Consider the following 25664-nt stretch of genomic DNA (forward strand, 5'->3'; position numbering starts at 1 on the left):
CCAAATTCTTGTTTGAAGTATTTGGATTTCTTATGGTGCATTCTGGTAATTCATTTTAACAGTACCTCATTCTGATGTAGTAAATATTAGACAATGGCATGAGCAAGTCATCTTCATTGTGTTGTTTTTTTTTTGTTAAGCCTGTATCGAGTTTAACGTAAATGGGTATTCCCTTGTTTAGAAGAAGATGGACTGAACAGCCATAGCTTCTAAAGTACTGACTTTATTAGGGGGCGCCAAGGTAGTGTAGCGGTTAGCGAGTTGCTGTTACAGCTCGGGACGTTGGGAGTTCAATTCTGTCATCCTCTATATTTTTGTTCCTAGCTCCTAATCTGAGCTGGCGCTTGGCAGTGTCTGAGAGATCCATTCCATATAACCATATAACCATATAACAATCACAGCACGGAAACAGGCCATTCCGGCCCTCCTAGTCCGTGCCGAACTCTTAATCTCACCTAGTCCCACCTACCCGCACTCAGCCCATAACCCTCCACTCCTTTCCTATCCATATACCTATCCAATTTTACCTTAAATGACACAACTGATCTGGCCTCTACTACTTCTACAGGAAGCTCATTCCACACAGCTATCACTCTCTGAGTAAAGAAATACCCCCTCGTGTTTCCCTTAAACTTTTGCCCCCTAACTCTCAAATCATGTCCTCTCGTTTGAATCTCCCCTACTCTCAATGGAAACAGCCTATTCACGTCAACTCTATCTATCCCTCTCAACATTTTAAATACCTCGATCAAATCCCCCCTCAACCTCTCAACATTCATTCCCATTCACTCCACCTGCGCTTCCAAACACTCGCTATGGATTGGCGAAGAAAGCACTGGAGGTGTCATGGCTGTCTCTGTACCTAGAAAACTCCACGAGCGAGAGACCTGTGTATCTGTCACGGCACCATTGTGCACGCGCCGCAGAAATGGTACCAGCACCTTTACTCGTAAGCCAAAAACTCCCCAGGGGCCAGGTATGGATTGTGGGGCTGAGGGAAAGGACTGGGTCTGACCCAGGTTTGCGGGGCCATGGTGTTTCCAGTGGTGATGAAAACCCCTGCCTGAAGCCCTGCTCCTACCGGCTGCTGATCCTCACAGCCTTGAGTTCACTGAGCACGTGCGATTTTCTAAGTTTAACTGTCCTTCCCGTGAGTACTGGGTTACTGGGTGGTGCCTCTCGTTGGGCCAGAAGGGCCTGTTCTAAATAAATAAAAATAAATATTGGTTCAGTTGATGATTTTTTTTAAAAAAAATTGTGGCCAATTGAGAACATTTCATTCCTACTTCAGGTCTACCATTCTCTTTCCTTTTGGTTTCCATGTGATTTGAAGCCACAATTGCAAAATGGCAGCTTCTTGCAAAAGAAGAAAATAACTTCTGGAATTTATAATGTAAATTTGGTTTTTACTAGAACAGCTGTTTTGTGGGATGCACTTAGAATGAGTAAGGGTGGAGTATTTTTGGATTTATAAGTTATTTTAGCAGAAAGATTGATGAAAACTCTCCCAAATTGCAGATATGAGCTGAGAATTGGCAGATGGAGTTTAACTGAGATAAATGTGAGGTGTTGCATCTTGGTAGGGCAAATGCAGGGAGACAGTACAGGGCGAGGTCCTTAACAGTGTTGCTGAGCAGAGGGATCTTGGGATCTAAGTTCTTAGCTCCTTGAAAGTGGCTACACAGATAGATAGGGTGGTTAAGAAGGCTTATGGAATGCTTGTTTCTATCAGTCAAAGCATTGAGTTCAACAACCTGGAGGTTGTGTTGCAACTTTATAAAATTACTGTTAGGCCCCATCTGGAGTATAGTGTACAGTTCTAGTCGCCCCACTATAGGAAGGATGTTGAGGCTTTGGAGAAGGTGCCTAAAAGGTTTACCATGATGCTGCCTGGTGTAGAAGACGTGCTGTGATAGGCTGGATAAATTTGCGCTGTTTAATCTGGAGTGTCGGAGGCTGAGGGCAGATCTGATGGAGGTTTGCAAGATAGTGAGAGGCATAGAGTGGACACAGAGTATCTGTTTCCCAAAGTAAAAATTCCAGAGGGCATGCATTGAAGCTCAAAGGGTATGTGAGGGGTAAGTTTTTTACTCGGTGGTGGATGCCTGAGTTGGCGGTAGAGCCAAATACATGAGAGGATTTTAAGAGACGTTTGGATAGGCACATGGCTGTAAGGAAGATGGAGGGATATGGACATTGTATAGGTCGGGGTGATTAGTGTTTGAGTGCTTTTGATTTGCTTTTTAGCTGATTCGGCATAACATAGCGGACCAAACGGCTAGTTCCTGTGCTGTATCCTTCAATGTTCTATATTTTTAAAAAATGCAGTTATCAGAAATTAAAATCCTAGACATACTCAAGGTGAAACAGCTTCAGTGCAGAAGGAAACAGCTTCAGATTGATAACACTTCATCCAATGATTCTGCTGTTTTAAAAAAAATAAGGTTGAAGTTGTCATACTATTATTGTACTCTCCTAAAAAACTATTATTAACATTAAATTATTATTTGCATTTCCAGATCTGTATCTTGACGAGCACCTGAACGTCAACCATGCCTTTAGTGACGAGGAACATTGAACCAAGACACTTGTGCCGCCAGCCTTTGCCCAATAGTGTTTCGAGTGAACTGGAATGTGTAACAAACATCACACTTTCAAATGTCATCAGGCAACTTGGCAGCTTGAGTAAGTCACGTCTGTTTCAAATTCTCGCATTTTGAAAGCAGTTTGTTTTTGCCTGCTGGTGGAGTCTGCAGAAGTTGCTACTCAGGACTTGATGTATTACAAAATAATGCACAAATGTAGAAATAATGCATGAATAAGACTGAGATGTAGGAGCAGAATTAGGCCATTTGGCCCATTGAGTCTGCTCTGCCATCTCATCATGGCTGATCCATTTCCCCCTCAGCCCCAGTCTCCTGCCTTCTCCCCGTATCCCTTCGTGCCCTGACCAATCAAGAATCTGTCAACCTTTGCCTTAAATATATACAATGACTTGACCTCTGTAGCCACATAGCCACATGTGGCAGTGAATTTCACAGGATCTCCAATCTCTGGGTAAAGAAATTCCTCCTCATCTTTTCTAAATGGACTCTACTCTGAGGCTGTGTGCTCTGATCTTAGACTACCCCACCATAGGAAGCATCCTTTCCACATCCACTCCATCAAGGTCTTCAGCATTCAATAGATTTCAATAAGATTTCACCCTGTGTCTTCTGAATTCCAATGAATACAGGCCCAGAGCCATCAAATGCTCCTTACATGATAAACCTTTTGATCCCGGAATCATTTTCATGAACCTCCTTTGAACCCTCTCCATTGAACCCAACTCTGATTCTGAAATGAATAATGAAAACAAAAAGTATAACAAGGTGGTGCCAATGGGTTTATGGACCATTCAGTAAATGGATGACAGAGGGGAAGAAGTTGTTCTTGAATCGCTGAGTGTGGGTCTTCAGGCCCCTATCTCCTTAATGATGGACGCCACCTGTAGCAGCTACTCGAACAAAGGAGCATCACTGTTAGAACCAAGCACAGGGAATTATCCCTTATGATGCACCTTCTGATTCAATCCAATAATAATATTCAAAGTCAGAACAATCAATCTAAACTAATGTTCAAAGTACTGTCAAAGCATGTATGTGTTATACAACCTTGAGATTCATCTCCTAGCAGGCAACCACAAAACAAAAATACCCAAAAGAATCTGAAAACAAGCTGTCGAGCACCCACTGTGCAGAGAGGGGGAGAAAAGCAAACCATGCAAACTATTACCACAGACAACTAGCATTCTGAACTGAAGTCTACAAACAGAGTCAGCAATCCATAGTTCAGCGCAAAGACGAGTAAGTGTTGCAGAGTGGTGAGCCGAACAGGCCCATTCCTCACTTCACAGCCCCGACACCCTGACCTTTTCACTCTGGCCCCTCGCCTAAATCAATGTCCAATTGCCTCGATTCGCTCTGGTGCCTGGAACTAAAACTAATGAAATTAAGCGTCAACAAAGAGGATATAATTCCTGGCAGTCTCTAACTCGCTCTAGACTGAAAAACTAAAGGCAAAGCATCAATATAATTAAACTTTTCACTTTTACCATACTCTCAGCCATATGACTACCATAATAAACGCACAACACGAAATTCAATGCTGATTTAAAAAAAGCAGGTACTTGGCTCCTACATCCCAGCCCCCCTAATTATTGTACTATAATAGTTACAACTACATACTACCTAAAACAGGAGACATGAAATCTTAACATTCACACGAACGTCCTCTCTTCTTTCTTCTGCTTCCAGACGAGTCATGCAACACTCATCTTGGCCAAAGGTTACCAGCACTTAGCCCAGTACAGAGTGATTTTTACCACTACTCTGACAAGACAGAAGCTTGAAGCTTCTAGAGCTGTAGCTCCTCAAACCTGACTCCTGTAGAAGACAGATCTTAGTTATAGGCCAATCCAGACAGCTGGTCTTGGTCTTGATGTGTACCTGTCACACAAACCCTTTTCTGTGTGGAAAAATTTGAATGATTCTTCCCATGATCCATGAGCTTTGAGGCATTGTGTCATCAACTATAAGTACAGTATCTCCTGGAAGAAAATTGTGTTTAATGCTTGACCGTTTCTGACATTCCTTTAGCTGGAGTAAATAATTCCTCAACCCACCGTTTCCAAAACAAGTTTGAAAGTTTGATTTTGAAACTTTCCTTGAGGATAAGGATGGTGGGGTCTTCAGAAGCAACAGATAAAATTGGGTGTTAATGCTTCCAAATCATTGGGATCGGATGATTCTTTAGTAATTAGATGACCATTGATAATAGCCTCTACTTCACAAAGAACTGTGCGAAGATCCTCTTCACCAAGATTCGGCACTTTCATGATAGAGATGAGAACCTTCCTTATGGACCTGATCAATCTCTCCTATGTACCTCCATAGTGTGAGCCAGGCAGGGGATTAAAAATCCATTTAATTTCTGAAGAATTATGCCATTGATTTGTGAATGATTCTTCTCTCAACTTGCGCTCAACTCCAACAAAGTTTGTCTCATTACCAGAGCACAGTTCACAAACCTGTCCTCGTCTTGCTGTAAAGTGTCAAAGTGCATTAACAAAGTAATCTGTGTCCAAAGAAAATGCCACTTCAATATGAACAGCTTGTATAGCTAGACAGGTAATACCCAATACCTCTTCACTGTACTCCCTCTGCTCCAAAGTCATCCACTCCCACCCATGTGAACCGAAATTCATCTGGGGAGACCCTTCAGAGGTAGGTCCACTATGCGTTGACATCCTGGAACTGAGTGTAACTGTCGACAAGCAACACACCTATATAGGATTCTTATAGCTGTCCTAGCACAGGGAATCCGATATTTTCGTTGCAACCTGGGTAACGTGTGGTTACGGCAACCATGTCCCACTTCTTGATGTACGTGCCTCAGAATGAGATCAGAGAGATGATGATCTTTCTCCAGTATAACAGGATATTTAGACTCTTCAGGCATGGCCATTCTACTAAGCTTTCCACCAACCTCAAGACATCATTTGCAAGTACTGAACAAAGTTGAAAATGACTTCCTTTATACACTTTCTCCCTTTTGCAAACTTGATAAGTCATCTTGAAATCTTCCTTTGATAAAAAAAACTACAATCTCTAATTCAGCATTTCTGAGCTCCTCCACTGAGAGACAATCTCAGCCAATCTGATCTTTGGCCTTCTTCATCTCTCTCTCCCCAAAGAATACCCTTGTTGTTCTTCATCCAAGTCATACTGAAAGTAAACAATATTCAATTGCTTCCTCTTCTGATTAAGAAATAAGAGCAGGTTCTTAAATCTATGAATCCACGCCACTCTTCCTCAAATGTATTCCTCAGATATTTGTAGTAAACACAAGGTGGTGATTGTGGGAGATTTTAATTTTCCACACATAGATTGGGAAGCTCATTCTGTAAAAGGGCTGGATGGTTTAGAGTTTGTGAGATGTGTGCAGGATAGTTTTTTGCAACAATACATAGAAGTACCGACTAGAGATGGGGCAGTGTTGGATCTCCTGTTAGGGAATGCGATAGGTCAGCTGACAGATGTATGTGTCGGGGAGCACTTCGGGTCCAGTGATCACAATAGCTTTAGCTTCAATATAATTATGGAGAAGGACAGGACTGGACCTAGAGTTGAGATTTTTGATTGGAGAAAGGCTAACTTTGAGGAGATGCGAAGGGATTTAGAGAGAATGGATTGGGTCAAGTTGTTTTATGGGAAGGATGTAATAGAGAAATGGAGGTCATTTAAGGGTAAAATTATGAGGGTACAGAATCTTTATGTTCCTGTTAGGTTGAAAGGAAAGGTTAAAGGTTTGAAAGCGCCATGGTTTTCAAGGGATATTAGAAACTTGGTTCGGAAAAAGAGGGATGTCTACAATAGATATAGGCAGCATGGAGTAAAGGAATTGCTTGAGGAATATGAAGAATGTAAAAGGAATCTTAAGAAAGAGATTAGAAAAGCTAAAAGAAGATACGAGTTTGGTTTGGCAAATAAGGTGGAAGTAAATCCAAAAGGTTTCTACAGTTATATTAAAAGCAAGAGGATAGTGAGGGATAAAATTGGTCCCTTAGAGAATCAGGGTGGTCAGCTATGTGTGGAGCCGAGGGAGATGGGAGGGATTTTGAACGATTTCTTCTCTTCGGTGTTCACTAAGAAGAAGGATATTGAATTGTGTAAGGTGTGGGAAACAAGTAAGGAAGTTATGGAACCTATGACAATTAAAGAGGTGGAAGTACTGGCGCTTTTAAGAGATTTAAAAGTGGATAAATCTCCGGGTCCTGACCGGATATTCCCCAGGACCTTGAGGGAAGTTTGTGTAGAGATAGCAGGAGCTCTGACAGAGATCTTTCAGATGTCATTAGAAAAGGGGATTGTGCTGGAGGATTGGCGTATTGCTCATGTGGTTCCATTGTTTAAAAAGGGTTCTAGAAGTAAGCCTGGCAATTATAGACCTGTCAGTTTGACATCAGTGGTGGGTAAATTAATGGAAAGTATTCTTAGAGATAGTATTTATAATTATCTGGATAGACAGGATCTGATTAGGAGTAGCCAGCATGGATTTGTGCGTGGAAGGTCATGTTCGACAAACCTTATTGAATTTTTTGAAGAAGTTACGAGGAATGTTGACGAGGGTAAGGCAGTGGATGTAGTCTATATGGACTTCAGCAAGGCCTTTGACAAAGTTCCACATGGAAGGTTAGTTAAGAAGGTTCAGTCGTTAGGTATTAATGCTGGAGTAATAAAATGGATTCAACAGTGGCTAGATGGGAGATGCCAGAGAGTAGTGGTGGATAATTGTTTATCGGGATGGAGGCCGGTGACTAGCGGAGTGCCTCAGGGATCTGTTTTGGGCCCAACGTTGTTTGTAATATACATAAATGATCTGGATGATGGGGTGGTAAATTGGATTAGTAAGTATGCCGATGATACTAAGGTAGGAGGTGTTGTGGATAATGAGGTGGGTTTTCAAAGCTTGCAGGGAGATTTATGCCGGTTAGAAGAATGGGCTGAACGTTGGCAGATGGAGTTTAATGCTGAGAAGTGTGAGGTTCTACATTTTGGCAGGAATAATCCAAATAGAACATACAGGGTAAATGGTAGGGCATTGAGGAATGCAGTGGAACAGAGAGATCTAGGAATAACAGTGCATAGTTCCCTGAAGGTGGAGTCTCATGTAGATAGGGTGGTGAAGAAGGCTTTTGGAACACTGGCCTTTATAAATCAGAGCATTGAGTACAGAAGTTGGGATGTGATGTTAAAATTGTACAAGGCATTGGTAAGGCCAAATTTGGAATATTGTGTACAGTTCTGGTCACCGAATTATAGGAAAGTTATCAATAAATTAGAGAGAGTGCAGAGACGATTTACTAGGATGTTACCTGGGTTTCAGCACTTAAGTTACAGAGAAAGGTTGAACAAGTTAGGTCTCTATTCATTGGAGCGTAGAAGGTTGAGGGGGGATTTGATCGAGGTATTTAAAATTTTGAGAGGGATAGATAGAGTTGACGTGAATAGGCTGTTTCCATTGAGAGTAGGGGAGATTCAAACGAGAGGACATGATTTGAGAGTTAGGGGGCAAAAGTTTAAGGGAAACACAAGGGGGTATTTCTTTACTCAGAGAGTGATAGCTGTGTGGAATGAGCTTCCTGTAGAAGTAGTAGAGGCCAGTTCAGTTGTGTCATTTAAGGTAAAATTGGATAGGTATATGGACAGGAAAGGAGTGGAGGGTTATGGGCTGAGTGCGGGTAGGTGGGACTAGGTGAGATTAAGAGTTCGGCATGGACTAGGAGGGCCGAGATGGCCTGTTTCCGTGCTGTGATTGTTATATGGTTATATGGTATCCAAGACAAGAAGTAAAGGATTATGTGTTGCTGTGCCCCTAACTCCTCTTCAATCTGCATGACACTTATTGTAGCAATCTCCTTGACTTATGCATCATCTAGCAGAAGTTCTTCAGAATAATCAGGATTCACAGGCCTTTCGCTTTCAGGCTGAAAAAGATACTGAGGTCCTGACACCCAAGTCTTTTTCTTCAGAAAAATCTTCACCTTCAACCAGCGGCCACATCTGCTAGGTTGCTTGAAGTATTCACATACCTTCATTGAAATATCTGTGAGACCGTATGAATTTCTGAAACTCTGTTAGCGACAAAAATTTGTAACCTGGAAATTTCATTCTTGATATTTCAGCACAGATAGTAAAAACTTGAGCCCTGAAGCTGCATGTGCAACTCTTTCTTCCACTACGTGTCCATACAGCTAGCTGTCATAGCAGCAGTGAGCTCCATACTAGGAATGGAAACTTGACTTCACTGAAGCTCCTCTAGATTCTCTCAAGATTAAAGCACTGTGCGCCTGTGAACATGTCACACTTCTTCCTCAGAGGACACTGACACCAGTCATCAACATGGAAGCAATGCAAAATCTTACCGATCATCTCGCGACTGAATGGTTCTTTGTCTTCTGTGCATTTCCTAAAAGCGAAATTGGTGCAACTCGCTGATGAAGTTGATCCACAGAACTATATCACCATTTTAAAGTCCACCACATCTTGGCTGCGGTCATCATCAGGCCACCAAAGAAACCTGAGTAGGTCTACCTTAACCTGATGAAACATTGATTCAATATCCGCCATAGTCACCACTGGTTCTTTTATGAAATAGTAAGATCTGGCCCCTGAGAAGTCACTCCACAGTCAAACACGGAAGTTTCCCTTTTCTGGGGTGATAAAACACTGTGATTTGAAATATCACACTTTCCCGTCACTGCATTCCAGATCCTCTGCTGGCAATCTCTCACGTAACCTTTGGAGATGACATCCTTCATGAAAGTTGTATAGTCAGCGTGAAGTGACACATCCTTCTTGAACCTTCCTTGGATTCAGAGCAGGCTGCTCAGGAATCTTCCTGTTAATAAGCATGTTAGCATCCATCCTTCCTTTCTCGGAAGTGAAATAATTTGGTAGTGACCATCACCAGCTTTGCAGAACTTGCTTCCAATCCCATGAACTTGTGATCTTCTCTTAACAAACCAGGTTGTTCCTGCTGACTGCATTCAGGGGAATCTGTCTTGAATTGCTGCTGTCAAAGCTCATCCAAGTTTAAAACTGAAATCCTGTTAACTGTCAGCTCTGACTAAGCATAGTCTCCTCCATCACCATGGTCTCCTTTGAATGGTCCATTAACAGTCCCAACTCCACATTGTTCTGATTGCATAGAGTCCAACAGTAACACTACGAATCACTTGCAACGGCTCTAATGCCTTGGGTACATGTGTCCCTATCAGTAGCTTATTTGTGCCAAATGAATATGCTTCAGGTGAGACCGGACCTGCAGGTCCTTCTGACGAGGAATAATCCCTTTATATTTTCCCATATATAGATGTTGGGTATTTCACAATAGCTTTCACTATCTAAGCCAGCCACTTTGAATCTTGAAACAACGTAGCTGCTCAAACCTTCTTTTGACCCATGGTGCATAAGGTGATGTGCGTTCTTTTTTTTAATGTCGGGTTGAGCTTGTTCATGAGACTCACTGTGTAGAACACTGCTGTACTCCCTTGATCTAGGAAAGCATAAGTAACCACTGTCTTGTTACTCACCTGAACTAGAATTATAGGAAGTTTACAAGCATGATTGCCCGCCCCTGAAAGGCCATTAGATACCTTGCTGCTGTGTTTGATTCTTTCACAGCTTGTTTTGAATCGACACCTTTTTCATCAGAGTGAATATGAAGCATGCTGGGATGCTTGCCACTACATACCTTGCATGAAAGATGCTTCCTGGAATCCTTGCTGATGTACATAAACAACAAAAGCAGACCCCCAACCATTTTCTTTTAGGAAGGCAATCTTCTCATTATCAACCTTTTTCTCCAGCTGAGAGCATGAATCCAATGTATGTTCACCCGCACAGGACAAACCCTTTTGACTGACGAGACCATTTCCCTTTCGTTAGATCTGGGCTCAGTTTTAGCTTTATTTTTCACAGTAGTAGCAAAGCTGTTTACATAGAACATAGGAATCTACAGCACATTACAGGCCCTTCAGCCCACAGCGTTGTGCTGACCATGTAACCTACTCTAGAAACTGCCTAGAATGACCCTACTGTGTAGCCCTTGATTTTTTTTTCTAAGCTCTTAAAAGACCCTATTTTATCTGCCTCTACCACCGTCGTTGGCAGTGCACTCCATGCAGCCATCATTCACGGTGTGAAAAGTTTGCCCCTGCCATTCTCCCCTCGCCTGTATCTGTTTCCAAGCACTTTAAAACTATGCCCCCTTGTGTTAGCCATTTCAGCCCTGAGGAAAAAAGCCTCTGGCTATCCACACGATCAATGCCGCTCATCTTTATACACCTTCAGCAGGTCACTTTAGCCTTGGAACGAATTTGTGACTTAGTTTTACTCATACCTTTGCTTTCTGCAGGTGATGTAGTATCTCATATTTCCATACATTGGGTGTGTAGAAATCTTCACTTGTTTTTTGATGATTATCAGCTAGCTCAAAGGCAGTATATCTCCATTTATCCCTAAGCATATAAGGCAACTTCTTTACAGCAATCAATATAGTCCAGCTCTCGTATATACCGAACATCTTCCATTGCATTACAACAGCCCCTCAGGAACACCCTGTAGTCTTGAAGAGCCCTCTCATCTTCAGATTTAATAGTCTGCCGAGAAAGTCTTTTGCATGTAGACTGATGCAATTTTCTGTTCATTACCAAAGCTTTGGCCTTCAGATATCTTTACACTGGGTTGGCTTGCTGGCAATTTTTGACAAGCTCCTTAGGGCGACCTCTAGTGAGCTGTTTGAAGAAATAGAGGCGGTCTCCATAGTCTTGTCTTCAACGCTATTCTTGAAAGTCCTCATAAGTGTATGATATTGCAATAGGTCGCCATCGAAGATTTGAATCTCTCTTTTAAGCGTTACTATCGCACGACTAAAATTTCTATTTTCTTTTGCGCCTTTATGGCCTCCAGTGCACTAATTAGACTTCTATCATCTGAAACACAAGTGTTACCACACTGTAAATTAATGTCCCCAGAAGCACCATGTGCTGGTGGATATGACTTGGGTTCAGAGTACCTCCTTGGTGCAGGCTGAGAGAGAACACACTGAACCAGCCCTTGTGGTTCTACCTCGAGGCTCATAGACATTTGAACAAGTATCCATGTTGACATCGAGTATGTTGGGTTTTCTCGTGCCATGTCAAGATAGGAACTCACACCATAGAACTGTCCTGCTGGGGCACCTTTAGTACCCACAGCTCCTGAAGCTTTGTGCTTTTGATTTTACTTTGGCCATCTTGGCTGCGATTTCTTCCTGCAACTTGAGCTGCTCCACATTTCTTTGTAAATGCTCTGCTTGTTCTTCCAATGCATGTTTATCCTGCAATGTTTGTTGTGTGCTGGGGAGATATCAGAGACATGGGACCCTCTGCTAGCAATAGAACTTCTCACACATTAGACGCACTGTCGTCTGAGTGTACATCATCCTGTAAATCATCAGCTTTGTACGTAGTCAAAGCATGCCCTGGAATTTGATAAATATTTTCACTTATTTCAGCAAAATGACCTTCAACATTGCATGTTTGTTTCACTCATTGTTCAGCCTCTGCTGTGACTGTATTCATAACAGCCTCAATATTTGCAAAGCTTTCTGTTTGCTTACCTTGTTCTGAGAGATGAATTAAAGACAAGACGTTATGTTGCTTAGCAACAGCTTCACAAAGATTTTTTAAATCTTTAGAATGAGACTGCACTTGCGAGCCATTTTGTTTTTGCTTGCATAAATCTTATAATTAATGGTATTAAATCTTCACTCTTTGTCACAATGGTGTCATGTTCCTTTCGAGTACTTACAATTCTACTCATTAAAGCTTCCTCAGTTAGTTTAATTTTTATTTTAGTCCCAACTTCAAAGTCTCTAACTTAGGCTTGACTTGTATTGTTTTCCAAGTGTGCGACCCAGACCAAACAAATGTTGGCAATCTAAATATTTGAGCATTTTAACAGAACCGAGTGGCAAACTCTTAGACACCACACTGTACAGCATACGGTCATCGGTGACATCCAAACTATGTTCCACACCAAACGCACAACATGAATCAACGAAAGGTTGTTCGTTGCCAAAAGCCACTCCTGGCTCATCAATGTTGCTTTTAACTTTGCTGACACGTCCAAATATTGATGTTCATTTGGTATAACATGATTCTCTTTTGTTGACAATGTAGTGGCTACTGGAAGAGCTGACACTGCTGTTAGAGACCAAGTACAGGGAGTTATCCTGTATGATGCACCCTCTGATCCAATCCAATAATAATAATGTTCAAAGTCAAAGAAATATATTTGATCCTTTATCAAACAACTAGCAGGACAAGCAATCTAGAAGCAATAAAACTAATGAAACTAAAATTATCAACATTAAATGTAATTAAGCGAAGTTGAGCAAAACTAAGTGGTCAACAAAAGATATAATTTCTGACAATTTGTAACTCTAACTGACTCTAGACTGAAAAACTAAAGACAACATGAATAAGTAACTAAACTCTCTTCAGTTTTACATTACTCTACCCATGTGACTAGCTAACTATAATACACATTGTAAACACACAACATAAAATAAAAAAATAGATACTTGGCTCCTACGCTGCCATCAAATGGCACAGCCTCTCAATGGTGAGGGGGGCTATTTATTTATATATTGAGATGCAGTGCAGAATAGTTTCTTCAGGCCCTTCGATCTGTACTGCCCAGTAATCCCCCTATTTAATCCTCACCTAATAGAACATAGAATAGTACAGCACAGTACAGGGCCTTTGGCCCACAATGTTGTGCCGACCCTTAAACCCTGCCTCCCATATATCCCCTCACCTTAAATTCCTCCACATACCTGTCTAGTAGTCTCATAAATTTCACTAGTGTATCTGCCTCCATCATAGACTCAGGCAGTGCATTCCATGCACCAATCACTCTCTGAGTGAAAAACCTTCCTCTAATATCCTCCTTGAACTTCCCTCCCCTTACCTTAAAGCCATGTCCTCTTGTATTGAGCAGTGGTGCCCTGGGGAAGAGGCATTGGCTGTCCACTCCATCTATTCCTCTTAATATCTTGTATACCTCTATCATGTCTCCTCTCATCCTCCTCCTCTCCAAAGAGTAAAGCCCTGGCTCCCTTAATCTCTGATCATAATGCATACTCTCTAAACTAGGCAGCATCCTGATAAATCTCCTCTGTACCCTTTCCAATGCTTCCACATCCTTCCTATAGTGAGGCGACCAGAACTGGACACAGTACTCCAATTGTGGCCTAGCTAGAGTTTTATAGAGCTGCATCATTACATCGCGTCTCTTAAACTCTATCCCTCGACTTATGAAAGCTAACACCCCATAAGCTTTCTTAACTACCCTATCTACCTGTGGAGCAACTTTCAGGGATCTGTGGACATGTACCCCCAGATCCCTCTGCTCCATACTACCAAGTATCCTGCCATTTACTTTGTACTCTGTCTTGGAGTTTGTCCTTCCAAAGTGTACCCCTCACACTTCTCTGGGTTGAACTCCATCTGCCCACTTCTGCATCCTATCAATATCCCTCTGCAATCTTAGACAATCCTCCACACTATCCACAATACCACCAACCTTTGTGTCGTCTGCAAACTTGCCAACCCACCCCTCTACCCCCACATGCAGGTCGTTAATAAAAATCAAGAAAAGTAGGGGTCCCAGAACCGATCCTTGTAGGACACCACTAGTCACAATCCTCCAATCCGAATGTACTCCCTCCACCACAACACTCTGCTTTCTGCAGGCAAGCCAATTCTGAATCCACCTGGCCAAACATCCCGGGATCCCATGTCTTCTGACTTTCTGAATAAGCCTACTGTGTGGAACCTTGTCTCAAATGCCTTACTAAAATCCACGTAGATCACATCTACTGCACTGCCCTCGTCTATATGCCTGGTCACCTTCATGGGGAGAACGTACAAACTCCTTACAGATAGTGGCAGGAATTGAACCCGGGTCACCAGTATGGTAAAATGTTGTGCTATACCTGCCTGTGATGAAAATTGTTCCTTAGATATGGTATTGAGATGTGGATCAGACATAATCCTATTGTCTGCTTTGTTTTTGCATCCTGTCTGTGTTGTTCTGAGTGAGCATTGTGGGCATGCTAGTTTAGTGCTGAAATATGTGACGACACTTGCTGTCTGCCCCCAGCCAAGTCCCTAGGTGTGTTGGTTGTTAGTGTCTTTCACTATGTGTAAAGATGTACGCATGCCAAATAAACTTGAATCTGAAATATTGTTGCTGGAAACAATTTTTTCTTTTTGCATGACTTATTTAACTTAACATTTTAGGAGCCACTTATCTAATTGCTGTCTATTGTATTTTGTGTTGAGAGTTTATTACCGTAGATTCCGGACTACAGAGCGCACCTGATTAAAAGCCGCTGGCTCTAATTTTAGAAATAAAATCAATTTTTTACTTGTACAGGCCGCACCGGATTTTCGGCCGCAGGTGTCCCACGTTGTAATATGAGATATTTACACAGAAAGATATTACACATGAGGATTTTTTAACTTTTAATTAAATCCATATGGTAACAAAAACAAATACATATTGCAAATGCTTTTTTTTGAACCGTGCCTGTAACGCGGCTACTTTTAAATATACGTTGCGTATACTTCTTTACTGAACAACATTCCAATATCTCCTAACGACTGGTAAAAAATATATATACTGCAGCCTACCAGGAAAAGTTATTGATCGCCTTTAACTTAAAAGCAGCGTTTTCGCTCCGCCGCTCCCCCCCCCCCCCCGCCGTCCCGTTTATCGCAAACCGGCGTTTTCCCACAAGACGCGGCGAAACCGGGTGTGACGTCATAGCATCCCGCGATGTAGTACAGAAAACAAATATAGTTAAAACTCTTCTAACTTTAACTAGAAAATGAATTACTAAGCGAAAATATTATAAACTAAATAACTGCCATAAAGGCAGCACAATGCTTTTCTTCGAGTGTTTTCCATGTTGATGAGGGTGAGTACAAATGACTGATTTACAATAATTTAGTTGTGAAAGTGCGCTTGATTTATCGTACAATTTCATTGGACCTCTGTGAACTACTCATCAATTTTATTGGTCTACTGTTACGAGGCAAAATGTTTTTGGCGGCATGAAAAAAAAACATGTATTAGCCGCTCTGTATTAAAGGCCGCAGAGTTCAAAGCTGTTCAAAATGTGGGGAAAAAGTAGCGGCTTAAAATCCGGAATCTACGGTATGTCATGGTATGGGGCGTGGTAGAAGCGAAGAGTATCATTACGTATTCACACTGTCTTGTGTCAGTTTAGTCTAGGTAGAACCAGAGAGGCAGCCAGAATGATTTGTTTTAATTGCTAAGGAAAGCTTAAATACTCAATAAGTATGCTAAGACTGCTAATATTATCGCTTAGGCCACTTATGTCATTACAGCACTAGTTTGAGTTTCATTAATTTTCTAATCCTTTCAAGATTGTTCATCTTTACTGGTTTCTTAATAAAAGATCGAATGTACTTTCTTTGACTTGAAACTTCATTATTGTGGATAGCGTGTCATACAGTGTCTGAGCATTTTTGGTTTGTTAATTTATACAGAATTATAGTTTTTATTATGTACTGCTGCATAACAACAAATTTCACAACATGGGCTACATCTCCAGTATTTTAAGCACTTCTGCTCACCCCACTATTGGAAGGATGTTGAGGCTTCAGAGAGGGTGCAGAAGAGGCTCACCATGACGCTGCCTGGTTTAGAGGGCATGTGCTGTCACGAGAGGCTGGATAAACGGGTTTTTTTTTAGTGGAGCAGTGGAGGCTGAGGGGAGATCTGATAGAGGTTTACAAGATTATGAGGGGCATAGATATAATAGATAGTGTCTGTTTCCCATTGTAGGAATGTCTGATACCAGAGGGCATACATTGAAGGTGAAAGGGGGTAGGTTCAAATGGGGACGTGAGAAGCAAGTTTTTTTTATTCCTGGAACGCTCTGCCTGGTAGGGTGGTAGAGGGAAATACACTAGAGGCTTTTAAGAGATATTTGGATCAGCACATGAATGTGAAGGTAGGGAATGGATATGGACATGGTGTAGGTAGGAGGAATTGGTGTTTGTGTGTTTTTGATCTGCTTTTTAGCTGGTTCTGAATATCACTGTGGGCCAAAGGGCCAGTTCCTGTGCTGTACTGTTCTACCTTCTGTATGCCAGTGATTCTGAAATATAACCTAACAGACATTTAAGATAAATCTGCTCAACAATAAGGAGACTTTTGTCTAAGGTTCTGATCTCATTTGTTCATCTGTCTGGGCGATCTTGATCTCTATGGCATCTCCCATTCTTTCTCTGCTAGCTACTAGCGCTTTCTCTTTTGCGGACAATGGCTCATTTGTCACAGCACTTCATCTTACTCAACAGTAGATTTGAGTGGTGCCACCCAATAAGTGTATTATCAAAGAAGAGTAGTTATCTGGAATGAAGGAGCTGTTGAGGATGACCAGTGTAGTCAGAGATGGCCGTCTGCCTCAAATGGAAGAAATAGAACTCCGTAGTCCCAAGTTTTGTCGTTGAAAATTAACACAGGAAATGTTGACATATTTGTGTATTTGTATGAAGGTATACTGATGCAATTTTAAAGTGTTTATAGATGAAAGCGTAGTTTAACATAAATATTCTGTAATTGTAATAGTCATGTTAACACTACATCACAGGATAATGAAGTTGTAATGGTATGTTTCATTCTATAGTGCTTCGCCACCCTGCCCCCCCCCCCCCCCCCCCGGCAAATCAGGCTTTCCTGTAACACTATCTACGCTTCCTGTCTTAAAACGATTGCCATCAAGTCTGGTCACCATTCCACCATGGCTGATTTATTATCCTCCTCAACCTATTTTCCGACCTCCCCCGTAACCTTTGACGTTCTTACAAATGAAGAGCCCTGTCAACCTCTGCTTTAACTGTACACATTGGCTTGGCCACACAGCCACCTGTGGCAATGAATTCCACAATTCACGACCTTCTGGCTAAAGAAACGCCTCCTCTTCTCTGTTCTAAAGGGGATGTCACTGTATTCTGAGGGTCCTAGTCTCTATCTTTCATTGCCACGTTAACACTGTAACGCATGGCAGTGGAGTTATACTGGTTGTCTTCATTCTGTAGCTCCACCCCTGAATTTTATTCAATCAGGCCTTCTGACAACACTATTACCGTAGATTCCGGATTTTAAGCCGCTACTTTTTTCCCACATTTTGAACAGCTTTGAACTCTGCGGCCTGTAATACGGAGCGGCTAATACATGGTTTTTTTTCATGCCGCCAAAAACATTTTGCCTCGTAACAGTAGACCAATAAAATTGATGAGTAGTTCACAGAGGTCCAATGAAATTGTACGATAAATCAAGCGCACTTTCACAATTAAATTATTGTAAATCAGTCAACATGGAAAACACTCGAAGAAAAGCATTGTGCTGCCTTTATGGCAGTTATTTAGTTTATAATATTTTCGCTTAGTAATTCATTTGTTAGTTAAAGTTAGAACTGTTTTAACTATATTTGTTTTCTGAACTACATCGCGGGATGCTATGACGTCACACCCGGTTTCGCCGCGCCTTGTGGGATACCGGTTTGCGATAAACGGGAAGGCGGGGGGGAGCGGCGGAGCGAAAACGCTGCTTTTAAGTTAAAGGCGATCAATAACTTTTCCTGGTAGGCTGCAGTATATATATTTTTTTACCAGTCGTTAGGAGATATTGGAATGTTGTTCAGTAAAGAAGTATACGCAACGTATATTTAAAAGTAGCCGCGTTACAGGCACGGTTCGAAAAAAAGCATTTGCAATATGTATTTGTTTATGTTACCATATGGATTTAATTAAAAGTTAAAAAATCCTCACGTGTAATATCTTTCTGTGTAAATATCTCATATTACAACGTGGGACACCTGCGGCCTAAAATCCGGTGCGGCCTGTACAAGTAAAAAATTGATTTTATTTCTAAAATTAGAGCCAGCGGCTTTTAATCAGGTGCGCTCTGTAGTCCGGAATCTACGGTATATTATCTCTGCACTCCCTTAAAACTATTCTCATCTTATTTTGCTCGCCACCAGCCCTTCAAAATTGTCTCAATTCTCTTTATGTATTCAGAAGTTTTCTTCCTGGCAGTCACATTGACTTTCTACTTTGCAGCTCCTGAGTTTGACTGGGCAGGCCACACTGTAGAATGTACTTTCCTATGTTTGTACCCAAGGGTAATAAAATAGCTAAAGAACTGCAATCTGGGCATTGTGAGGTGAGCATTTTCGTGTTCTATCTGTTCTCTTTATTTCTTCCAGGTAAATATGCTGAAGATATCTTTGGTGAGCTGTTCAGGGAAGCAGGGAGCTTTGCTTTTAGAGTGAACAGTCTTGGAGAACGGATTGACCGTTTGCAAGTTAAAGTAACACAGCTTGATCCCAAAGTAGAAGATGGTAAGAAAGTTGTTTTTTTTAAAATTATTATTGATATGCGGCACGGAATAGGCCTTCTGACCCTTCAAGCCGTGTTGCCCAGCAAACCCCAGAATTAATCCCAGCCTAACCACGGGAAATTTTACAATGACCAATTAACCTACCAACCAGTACATCTTTGGACTATGAGAGGAAACCAGAGCACGCAGGGGAAACCCACTTGGCCACGGGAAGAACATACAAACTTCTTACAGACAGCGGCAAGAATTGAACCCGGGTCGCTTGTACTGTGCAGTGGTGTGCTAGCCACTACGGTGCTGCCTTTGTAAATAAGTGTGTGGTGAGTCATTTTAAATGATTCTTGTGCAAAGAAATACTTCATTTCTGATTTTAGCTCCTTCCATCCTTAAGGTGGGATGAAATTCTTCACCTCTCCACACCATATCAACAGGACACAATTGTGTAATAAAACTAAAATGCAGAGAGCATCTCCTCTCTTTGTTAGAGAGGATCGTAACATGCTGTGTCACAGCATGGTATGGAAGCTGCATTGCGGCAGACAGGAAGGCTCTATAACAGGTAGCCAAAACCTGGGTAAAGGCCAGTAACATTGTGAAGGATCCCACCCACCCCACTCCCATCAGGGAGAAGACTATGTAGCATCTACACCAGGACCACCAGACTGAAAAACAGTTACTTTCCCCAAGTAACATCTGATTAACACCTCCACCATGATCCCACCCTCCACACCCTGAACCACCGCTACTTTATCATTTCCTGTCAGTCACCTGATGTACAGACACTCCTGTGACATACAATCAATCCATGTATATAAGCTATCTTGTGTACTTCCATTTATTATTTTTCAAATATTGTGTCCTTTATCTTATTGAAGTTGTTTGTATTACATCAGATTGGAATAACAATTGTTTTGTTCTCCTTTACACTTGTGTACTGGAAATGATATTAAGTAAACTTGAATTTTATGAGCAGACATTTATATTGACTGTGATTGCTTGCTGGAGAACTTAAGTGTCTTCAAAAATATAAAATATTTTGTCTAGAATTTAGTTCTAAAAGTAGCAAGGAAATTCTGTTATCCACTGATAATGCAGGTTGCATGGGCTATGTAAACCAGCTTTAAAGACAGAGATTAGCTTTATTTGTCACACATACATGGAAACATGCGGTGGAATATGTCGTATTTGTCAACGAGCAATGCAGTATGAGGATGTGCTGGGGGCATTCTGCAAGTGTTGCCGTTTTCACGGTGGCGGCGTGGCAACAACTCACTAACCCTAACCCGTATGTCTGCGAAATGTGGGAGGAAACCGGAGCATCAGGGGAAGCCCACGCAGTCATCGGGAGAGCAGACTCCGATCGCTGATTTCTGCTGCTGTAATGCATTATGCTAACTGCCCAATATTTTAGAGAGACAGAAAAATACAGCACAGAAACAGGCCCTTTGGCCCATCTAGTTTGTGCCGAACCATTTAAACTGCCTGGCCCCCGTCATTCTGCATCAGGACCATGGCCATCCATGTACCTAACCGAACTTCTCTTAAACATTGAAATTGAGCTCATGTACACCAGTTGTACTGGCAGCTCATTCCAGACTCTCACAAGTCTCCGAGTGAAAAAGTTTCCCCTCGTGTTCCCCTTAAACTTTTCACCCTTCAACCTTAACTCGTGGTCTCTGGTTGTAGTCCCACCAACCTCAGTGGAAAAAGCCTGTTTGCTTTTACCCTATCTATACCCCTCATAATTTTGTATACCTTTTGATTACTAAAGATATAATTAATGGTAGCTAATAAGACTTCATATAAAACCATAAGACACAAGAGCAGAAAAAGGCTATTTGGCCCATCAAGTCTGCACCACCATTCCATCATGGCTGATTTATTTTTCCCACTCAACCCCACTCTCCTTTCTCCCCATAAGCTTTGACACCCTTACTAATCAAGAATCTATCAACCTCTACTTTAAATAACTTTTAGATATGTAAACATTAAAATTATTAAATAACCCATTTTCATATTAAGTACCTTAGCTAAATTTCAAATAGTACATCCCATTCTTTCTGACTCTTCAGGCCTGCAGGTAAAAGCAGGAAATTGTTTCGATGAATGTGGACAAAATGCATAACGTGCCCTATTCTACAGAATTATTGCAGAAATCTTGAGTCTATTATAATAAATGCAATACCTCTGGAAAATGAAAAGCACTTAAAATAATAAAACTTCAGTGCTTGTAAAGAAAGGAAAAAAAGATTAATTGTGTATTTTTTTGCAACCAGCGAAATATAAAGAATAACTCAGTTTGCCTGATTTTTATTTGTACACAAGCAAGATCACCTGCGTAACGTAGATCTCGTCTGTTAAGGACATTTGCAGATGACGATAGGAACAAAGACTTTTGTGAAAGGCAGGCTGAGGTAGTGACAGAAGCAGATTATTGTGGAAATGAAAGGAAGCAGTCTTTGTTTCAAAGACAAGATTATCATTAGTATAAGTGAATGTACATTTTAATTCCAGTTCCCGTTCTGATGTGTCACTCCATGGCCGCCTCTTGTGCCATGAAGTGGTCACCCTCAGTGGAAGGGTAATACCTTGTATTCTGTCTAGGTAGCCTCCACACTGGTGGCACGAACGTTGATTTCTCCTTCCAGTTTAAAAAAATTCTCTCCCCCTCCCTTCTATTCGCCACTCTGGCCTCTTACCTCTTCTCACCTGCCTATCCCCCTCCTCCTTCCCTTTCTCACCCACCTGGCTTCAGCTATCACCTTCCAGCTAGCTGCCTTCTCCTGTACTCCCACCGCCCCACCTTTATGTTCTGGTTTCTTCCCCCTTCCTTCTCAGTCCTAATGAAGGGATCTTGGTCCAAAATATTGACTTTTTTCACTTCCATAGATACTGCCTGACCAGCTGAGTTTCTCCAACAATTTGTGTGTGTTGCTTTGATTTCCAGCATCTGCAGACTATTTATGTTTATAATATACACTCAGTGGCCACTTTATTAGGTACACGAGCCCATCTCATTAATGCAAATATTCAATCAGCCAATCACGTGGCAGCAACTCAGTGCATAAATGCACGCAGACATGGTCGAGAGATTCAGTCGTTGTCCAGACCAAACATCAGACTGGGGAAGAGATGTGATTAAAGTGACTTTGAGCATGGAACAATTGTGGGTACCAGACAGGAGCACCATTCTCTCATCAGGAACATTCCAAAGTAGACTGAACGAGTTAATAGTGACTGGTTGGCTGTAGCATTCCCAGTAGAAAAATGACGCTGTGTTAACTATAGGAGTTGAGATGTTGTGTTTAAGTTGTATAAGATGTCAGTGAGGCCTAATTTGGAGTATTGTGTACAGTTTTGGTCACCGACCTACAGGAGAAAGGTGAACAAGAGTGGAGAGAAAATTTACAAGGGTGTTGCTGGGTCTGAAGGATCTGAGTTGTAGCAAAGGTTGAATTGGTTAGGACTTTATTCCTTGGAACATAGAAGATTGAGAGGAGATTTGATAGATGTATACAAAATTATGAGGGGAATAGATAGAGTAAATGCAAGCGGTTTGGGTGGGACTAAGGCCAGAGGTTAAGGGTGAAAGATGGAAAGCTTAAGGGGGAGCATGAGGGCTGACTTCACTCAGAGGGTGGTGAATGTGGAACGAGCTGCCAGCGCAAGTGGTGGATGTGATTTCACTTCCCACGTTTAAGAGAAGTTTGGATAGGTACATGGATGGTTGTGGTATAGGAGGGCTATGGTCCCAGAGCAAGTCAGTGGGAATAGGCAGTTTAAATGGTTCAACATGGATTAGATGGGCTGAAGGGCTTGATTCTGTGCTGTACTTTTCCGTGACTCTTAAGTAAATTAGCGTAACTGGATATAATATGTCTTCCATTACTTTAATTATTGGTAATGTATTGTTGATTGCTCATTGAAATTTAGGTTATGTAGAATGATTGAGGCCCTCTGTTGGTCAGAATTGACCATGGATATTGTGTCCTGGCTATCTACAAGATATACAAGACAAGGCAGTACAATTTGGAGAGCAAGTTGTTGCCCATTCAGCAGCCTTTCCCTCTCCACACAGCTGATGAATCTGAAGCAACGGGAAAGACCGATACAGTTCAGCACCAGTCATGTCACAGGAGTTGCAGTCAATGTTGAACTCAACGTAGGACTGCCTTAGGGACTCCCAAGTCTAGATTTTTCCTCTGGGTTTACTTCCGAAGCCTTCCACTTAAATGGGTATAGCCGCAAGGGTGCGGAGATCAGTGTTTTGGTTCTACTAGCCCCATCTGCTGTAGAATGATACAATCCAGGTATCTGTAGAAAATGAGCATTTCCGGCTTGGGGAGACACCAGCTTTAAAGATAAAAGATTAGCTTTATTTGTCATTTGTACATAGAAATGTACAGTGAAAGGCTCTATTTGCATCAATGATCAACGCAGTCTGAGGATGTGCTGGGGGCAACCCCTAAGTGTCAGCAAGTTTCTGGCGCCAGTTTAGCATTCTTGCAATTCACTTGTGGGAGGAAACCACATAATCATGGATAGAATGTACAGAATCCTGACAGACAGTGGTGTGAATTGAACCCCACCACTGGCACTCTTACTGCTGTAATACCGTGTTGCCCTAGTGGGATTATGGTATCAGTAGATGGTTTATACCAAGACATGGAAAAGAAGAACCAGATGATAAAAATAGGAAGGATTGAAAGTATAACAGACTGAATAATATTTATTATTCTAATAAAAACCTTTACAGAAAATCGTAATTTTTATATCCTGCTATTGCACCTCTTGTAGAATAGAATTGAGATTTTTCTGGTTGCAAATGGATTGTGATGGCTGAGCTTCTAACAGTAACATTGTTCAAATTCCTCCAATGTTTGTAATGCAATTCCAGTGCGCAGGAGAGCAAGACTGAGGTTTTTATGGCTCTCTGTAAAAGGTACCAGTGAGTTGAGATTTCCCAAACTTGTGCTTTACTGTAATATTTTGGAAGAGGACAGCGAGGCTTTGAGAGGAAGTGCGGCGGCGGCCATTTTCAAATTGCTTCTCAGATCGGAGTTCTGAGAGGCGGGACTGCGCAGGCGCGTGAAGGAGGCCTGGGAAGGAGGGAAGATATAAAAAGAACGCAGCCTTAAGCAGCGGGCAGCGGAGTGTAGGGCTTGGGCTCAGAGGGCTTAGGCGGAAGAGGGCACAGTAGGCTTATCTTTTAGTTCTCCTTGTTATTTTCAGTTATTCGGGAAGTATGAGTGTGAGGGCAGCTTGTTGTTCTCGGTGTCGGATGTGGGAGATCCTGGAGTCTCCGAGCCTCCCGGACGTCCACATCTGCGCCAGGTGTGTCGAACTGCAGCTCCTGAGGGACCGAGTTAGGGAACTGGAGCTGCAGCTCGATGACCTTCGCCTGGTCAGGGAAAGTGAGGAGGTGATAGAGAGGAGTTACAGGCAGGTGGTCACTCCGGGGCCACGGGAGGCAGATAGGTGGGTCACGGTCAGGAAGGGGAAGGGGCAGGTACTAGTGAGTACCCCAGTGGCTGTACCCCTTGACAGTAAGTACTCTTGTTTGAGTACTGTTGAGGGGGACAGCCTACCTAGAGGAAGTGACAGTGGCTGGGCCTCCGGCACAGAGGACGGCCCTGTAACTCAGAAGGGTAGGGATAGAAGAAAGAGGACCATAGTAATAGGGGACTCAATAGTCAGGGGTTCAGACAGGCGATTCTGTGGAGGTGATCGGGAGTCCTGGATGGTAGTTTGCCTCCCTGGTGCCAGGGTCCGGGACGTTTCTGATCGCGTCCAAGATATCCTGAAGTGGGAGGGTGAGGAGCCAGAGGTCGTGGTACATGTAGGTACCAATGACATAGGTAGGAAAGGGGAAGAGGTCCTGAAACGAGAGTATAGGGAGTTAGGAAGGCAGTTAAGAAGAAGGACCGCAAAGGTAGTAATCTCGGGATTACTGCCTGTGCCACGCGACAGTGAGAGTAGGAATGGAATTAGGTGGAGGATGAATGTGTGGCTGAGGGATTGGAGCAGGGGGCAGGGATTCAAGTTTCTGGATCATTGGGACCTCTTCTGGGGCAGGCGTGACCTGTTCAAGAAGGACGGGTTACACTTGAATCCTGGGGGGACCAATATCCTAGCGGGGAGGTTTGCTAGGGCTACAGGGCAGACTTTAAACTAGTAAGATGGGGGGGGGGGGCGGAAATCAATTTGAGGAAACTATGGGAGAGGAGGTTAGTTCACCAGTAGAGCAAGTAAGTAGACAGTGTGTGAGGGAGGAAAGGCAGGTGATGGAGAAGGGATGCGCTCAGCCCGAAGATGTAGGGGAGAAGAAAGAAAAGGATAATAAATTTGAATGCATTGTTAAAGATGAAAAGAGAGGAGGAGGAGGAGAGTATCTTAAATGTATCTATTTTAATGCTAGGAGCATTGTAAGAAAGGTGGATGAGCTTAAAGTGTGGATTGATACCTGGAATTATGATGTTGTAGCTATTAGTGAAACATGGTTGCAGGAAGGGTGTGATTGGCAACTAAATATTCCTGGATTTAATTGCTTCAGGTGTGATAGAGTAGGAGGGGCCAGAGGAGGAGGTGTTGCATTGTTTGTCCGAGAAAATCTTATGGCGGTGCTTTGGAAGGATA

General features: G+C 42.3%; 1 protein-coding gene across 2 annotated transcripts in view; it reads left to right on the forward strand.

Annotated features, from left to right (window-relative positions):
• Positions 1-25664, forward strand: part of wasf2 (WASP family member 2) — a 75069-nt gene that overhangs the window by 27494 nt on the left and 21911 nt on the right. For both annotated transcript variants that reach the window (XM_073028330.1, XM_073028331.1), the window contains 2 exons: positions 2520-2685; positions 18895-19029. In XM_073028330.1, the coding sequence (XP_072884431.1) occupies positions 2553-2685; positions 18895-19029 (268 nt within the window). In that variant the 5' untranslated portion in view covers positions 2520-2552. The remainder of the gene's footprint in view (positions 1-2519; positions 2686-18894; positions 19030-25664) is intronic.

This window comes from Hemitrygon akajei, chromosome 24, assembly GCF_048418815.1.
Source record: "Hemitrygon akajei chromosome 24, sHemAka1.3, whole genome shotgun sequence".
NCBI classification, from domain to species: domain Eukaryota; kingdom Metazoa; phylum Chordata; class Chondrichthyes; order Myliobatiformes; family Dasyatidae; genus Hemitrygon; species Hemitrygon akajei.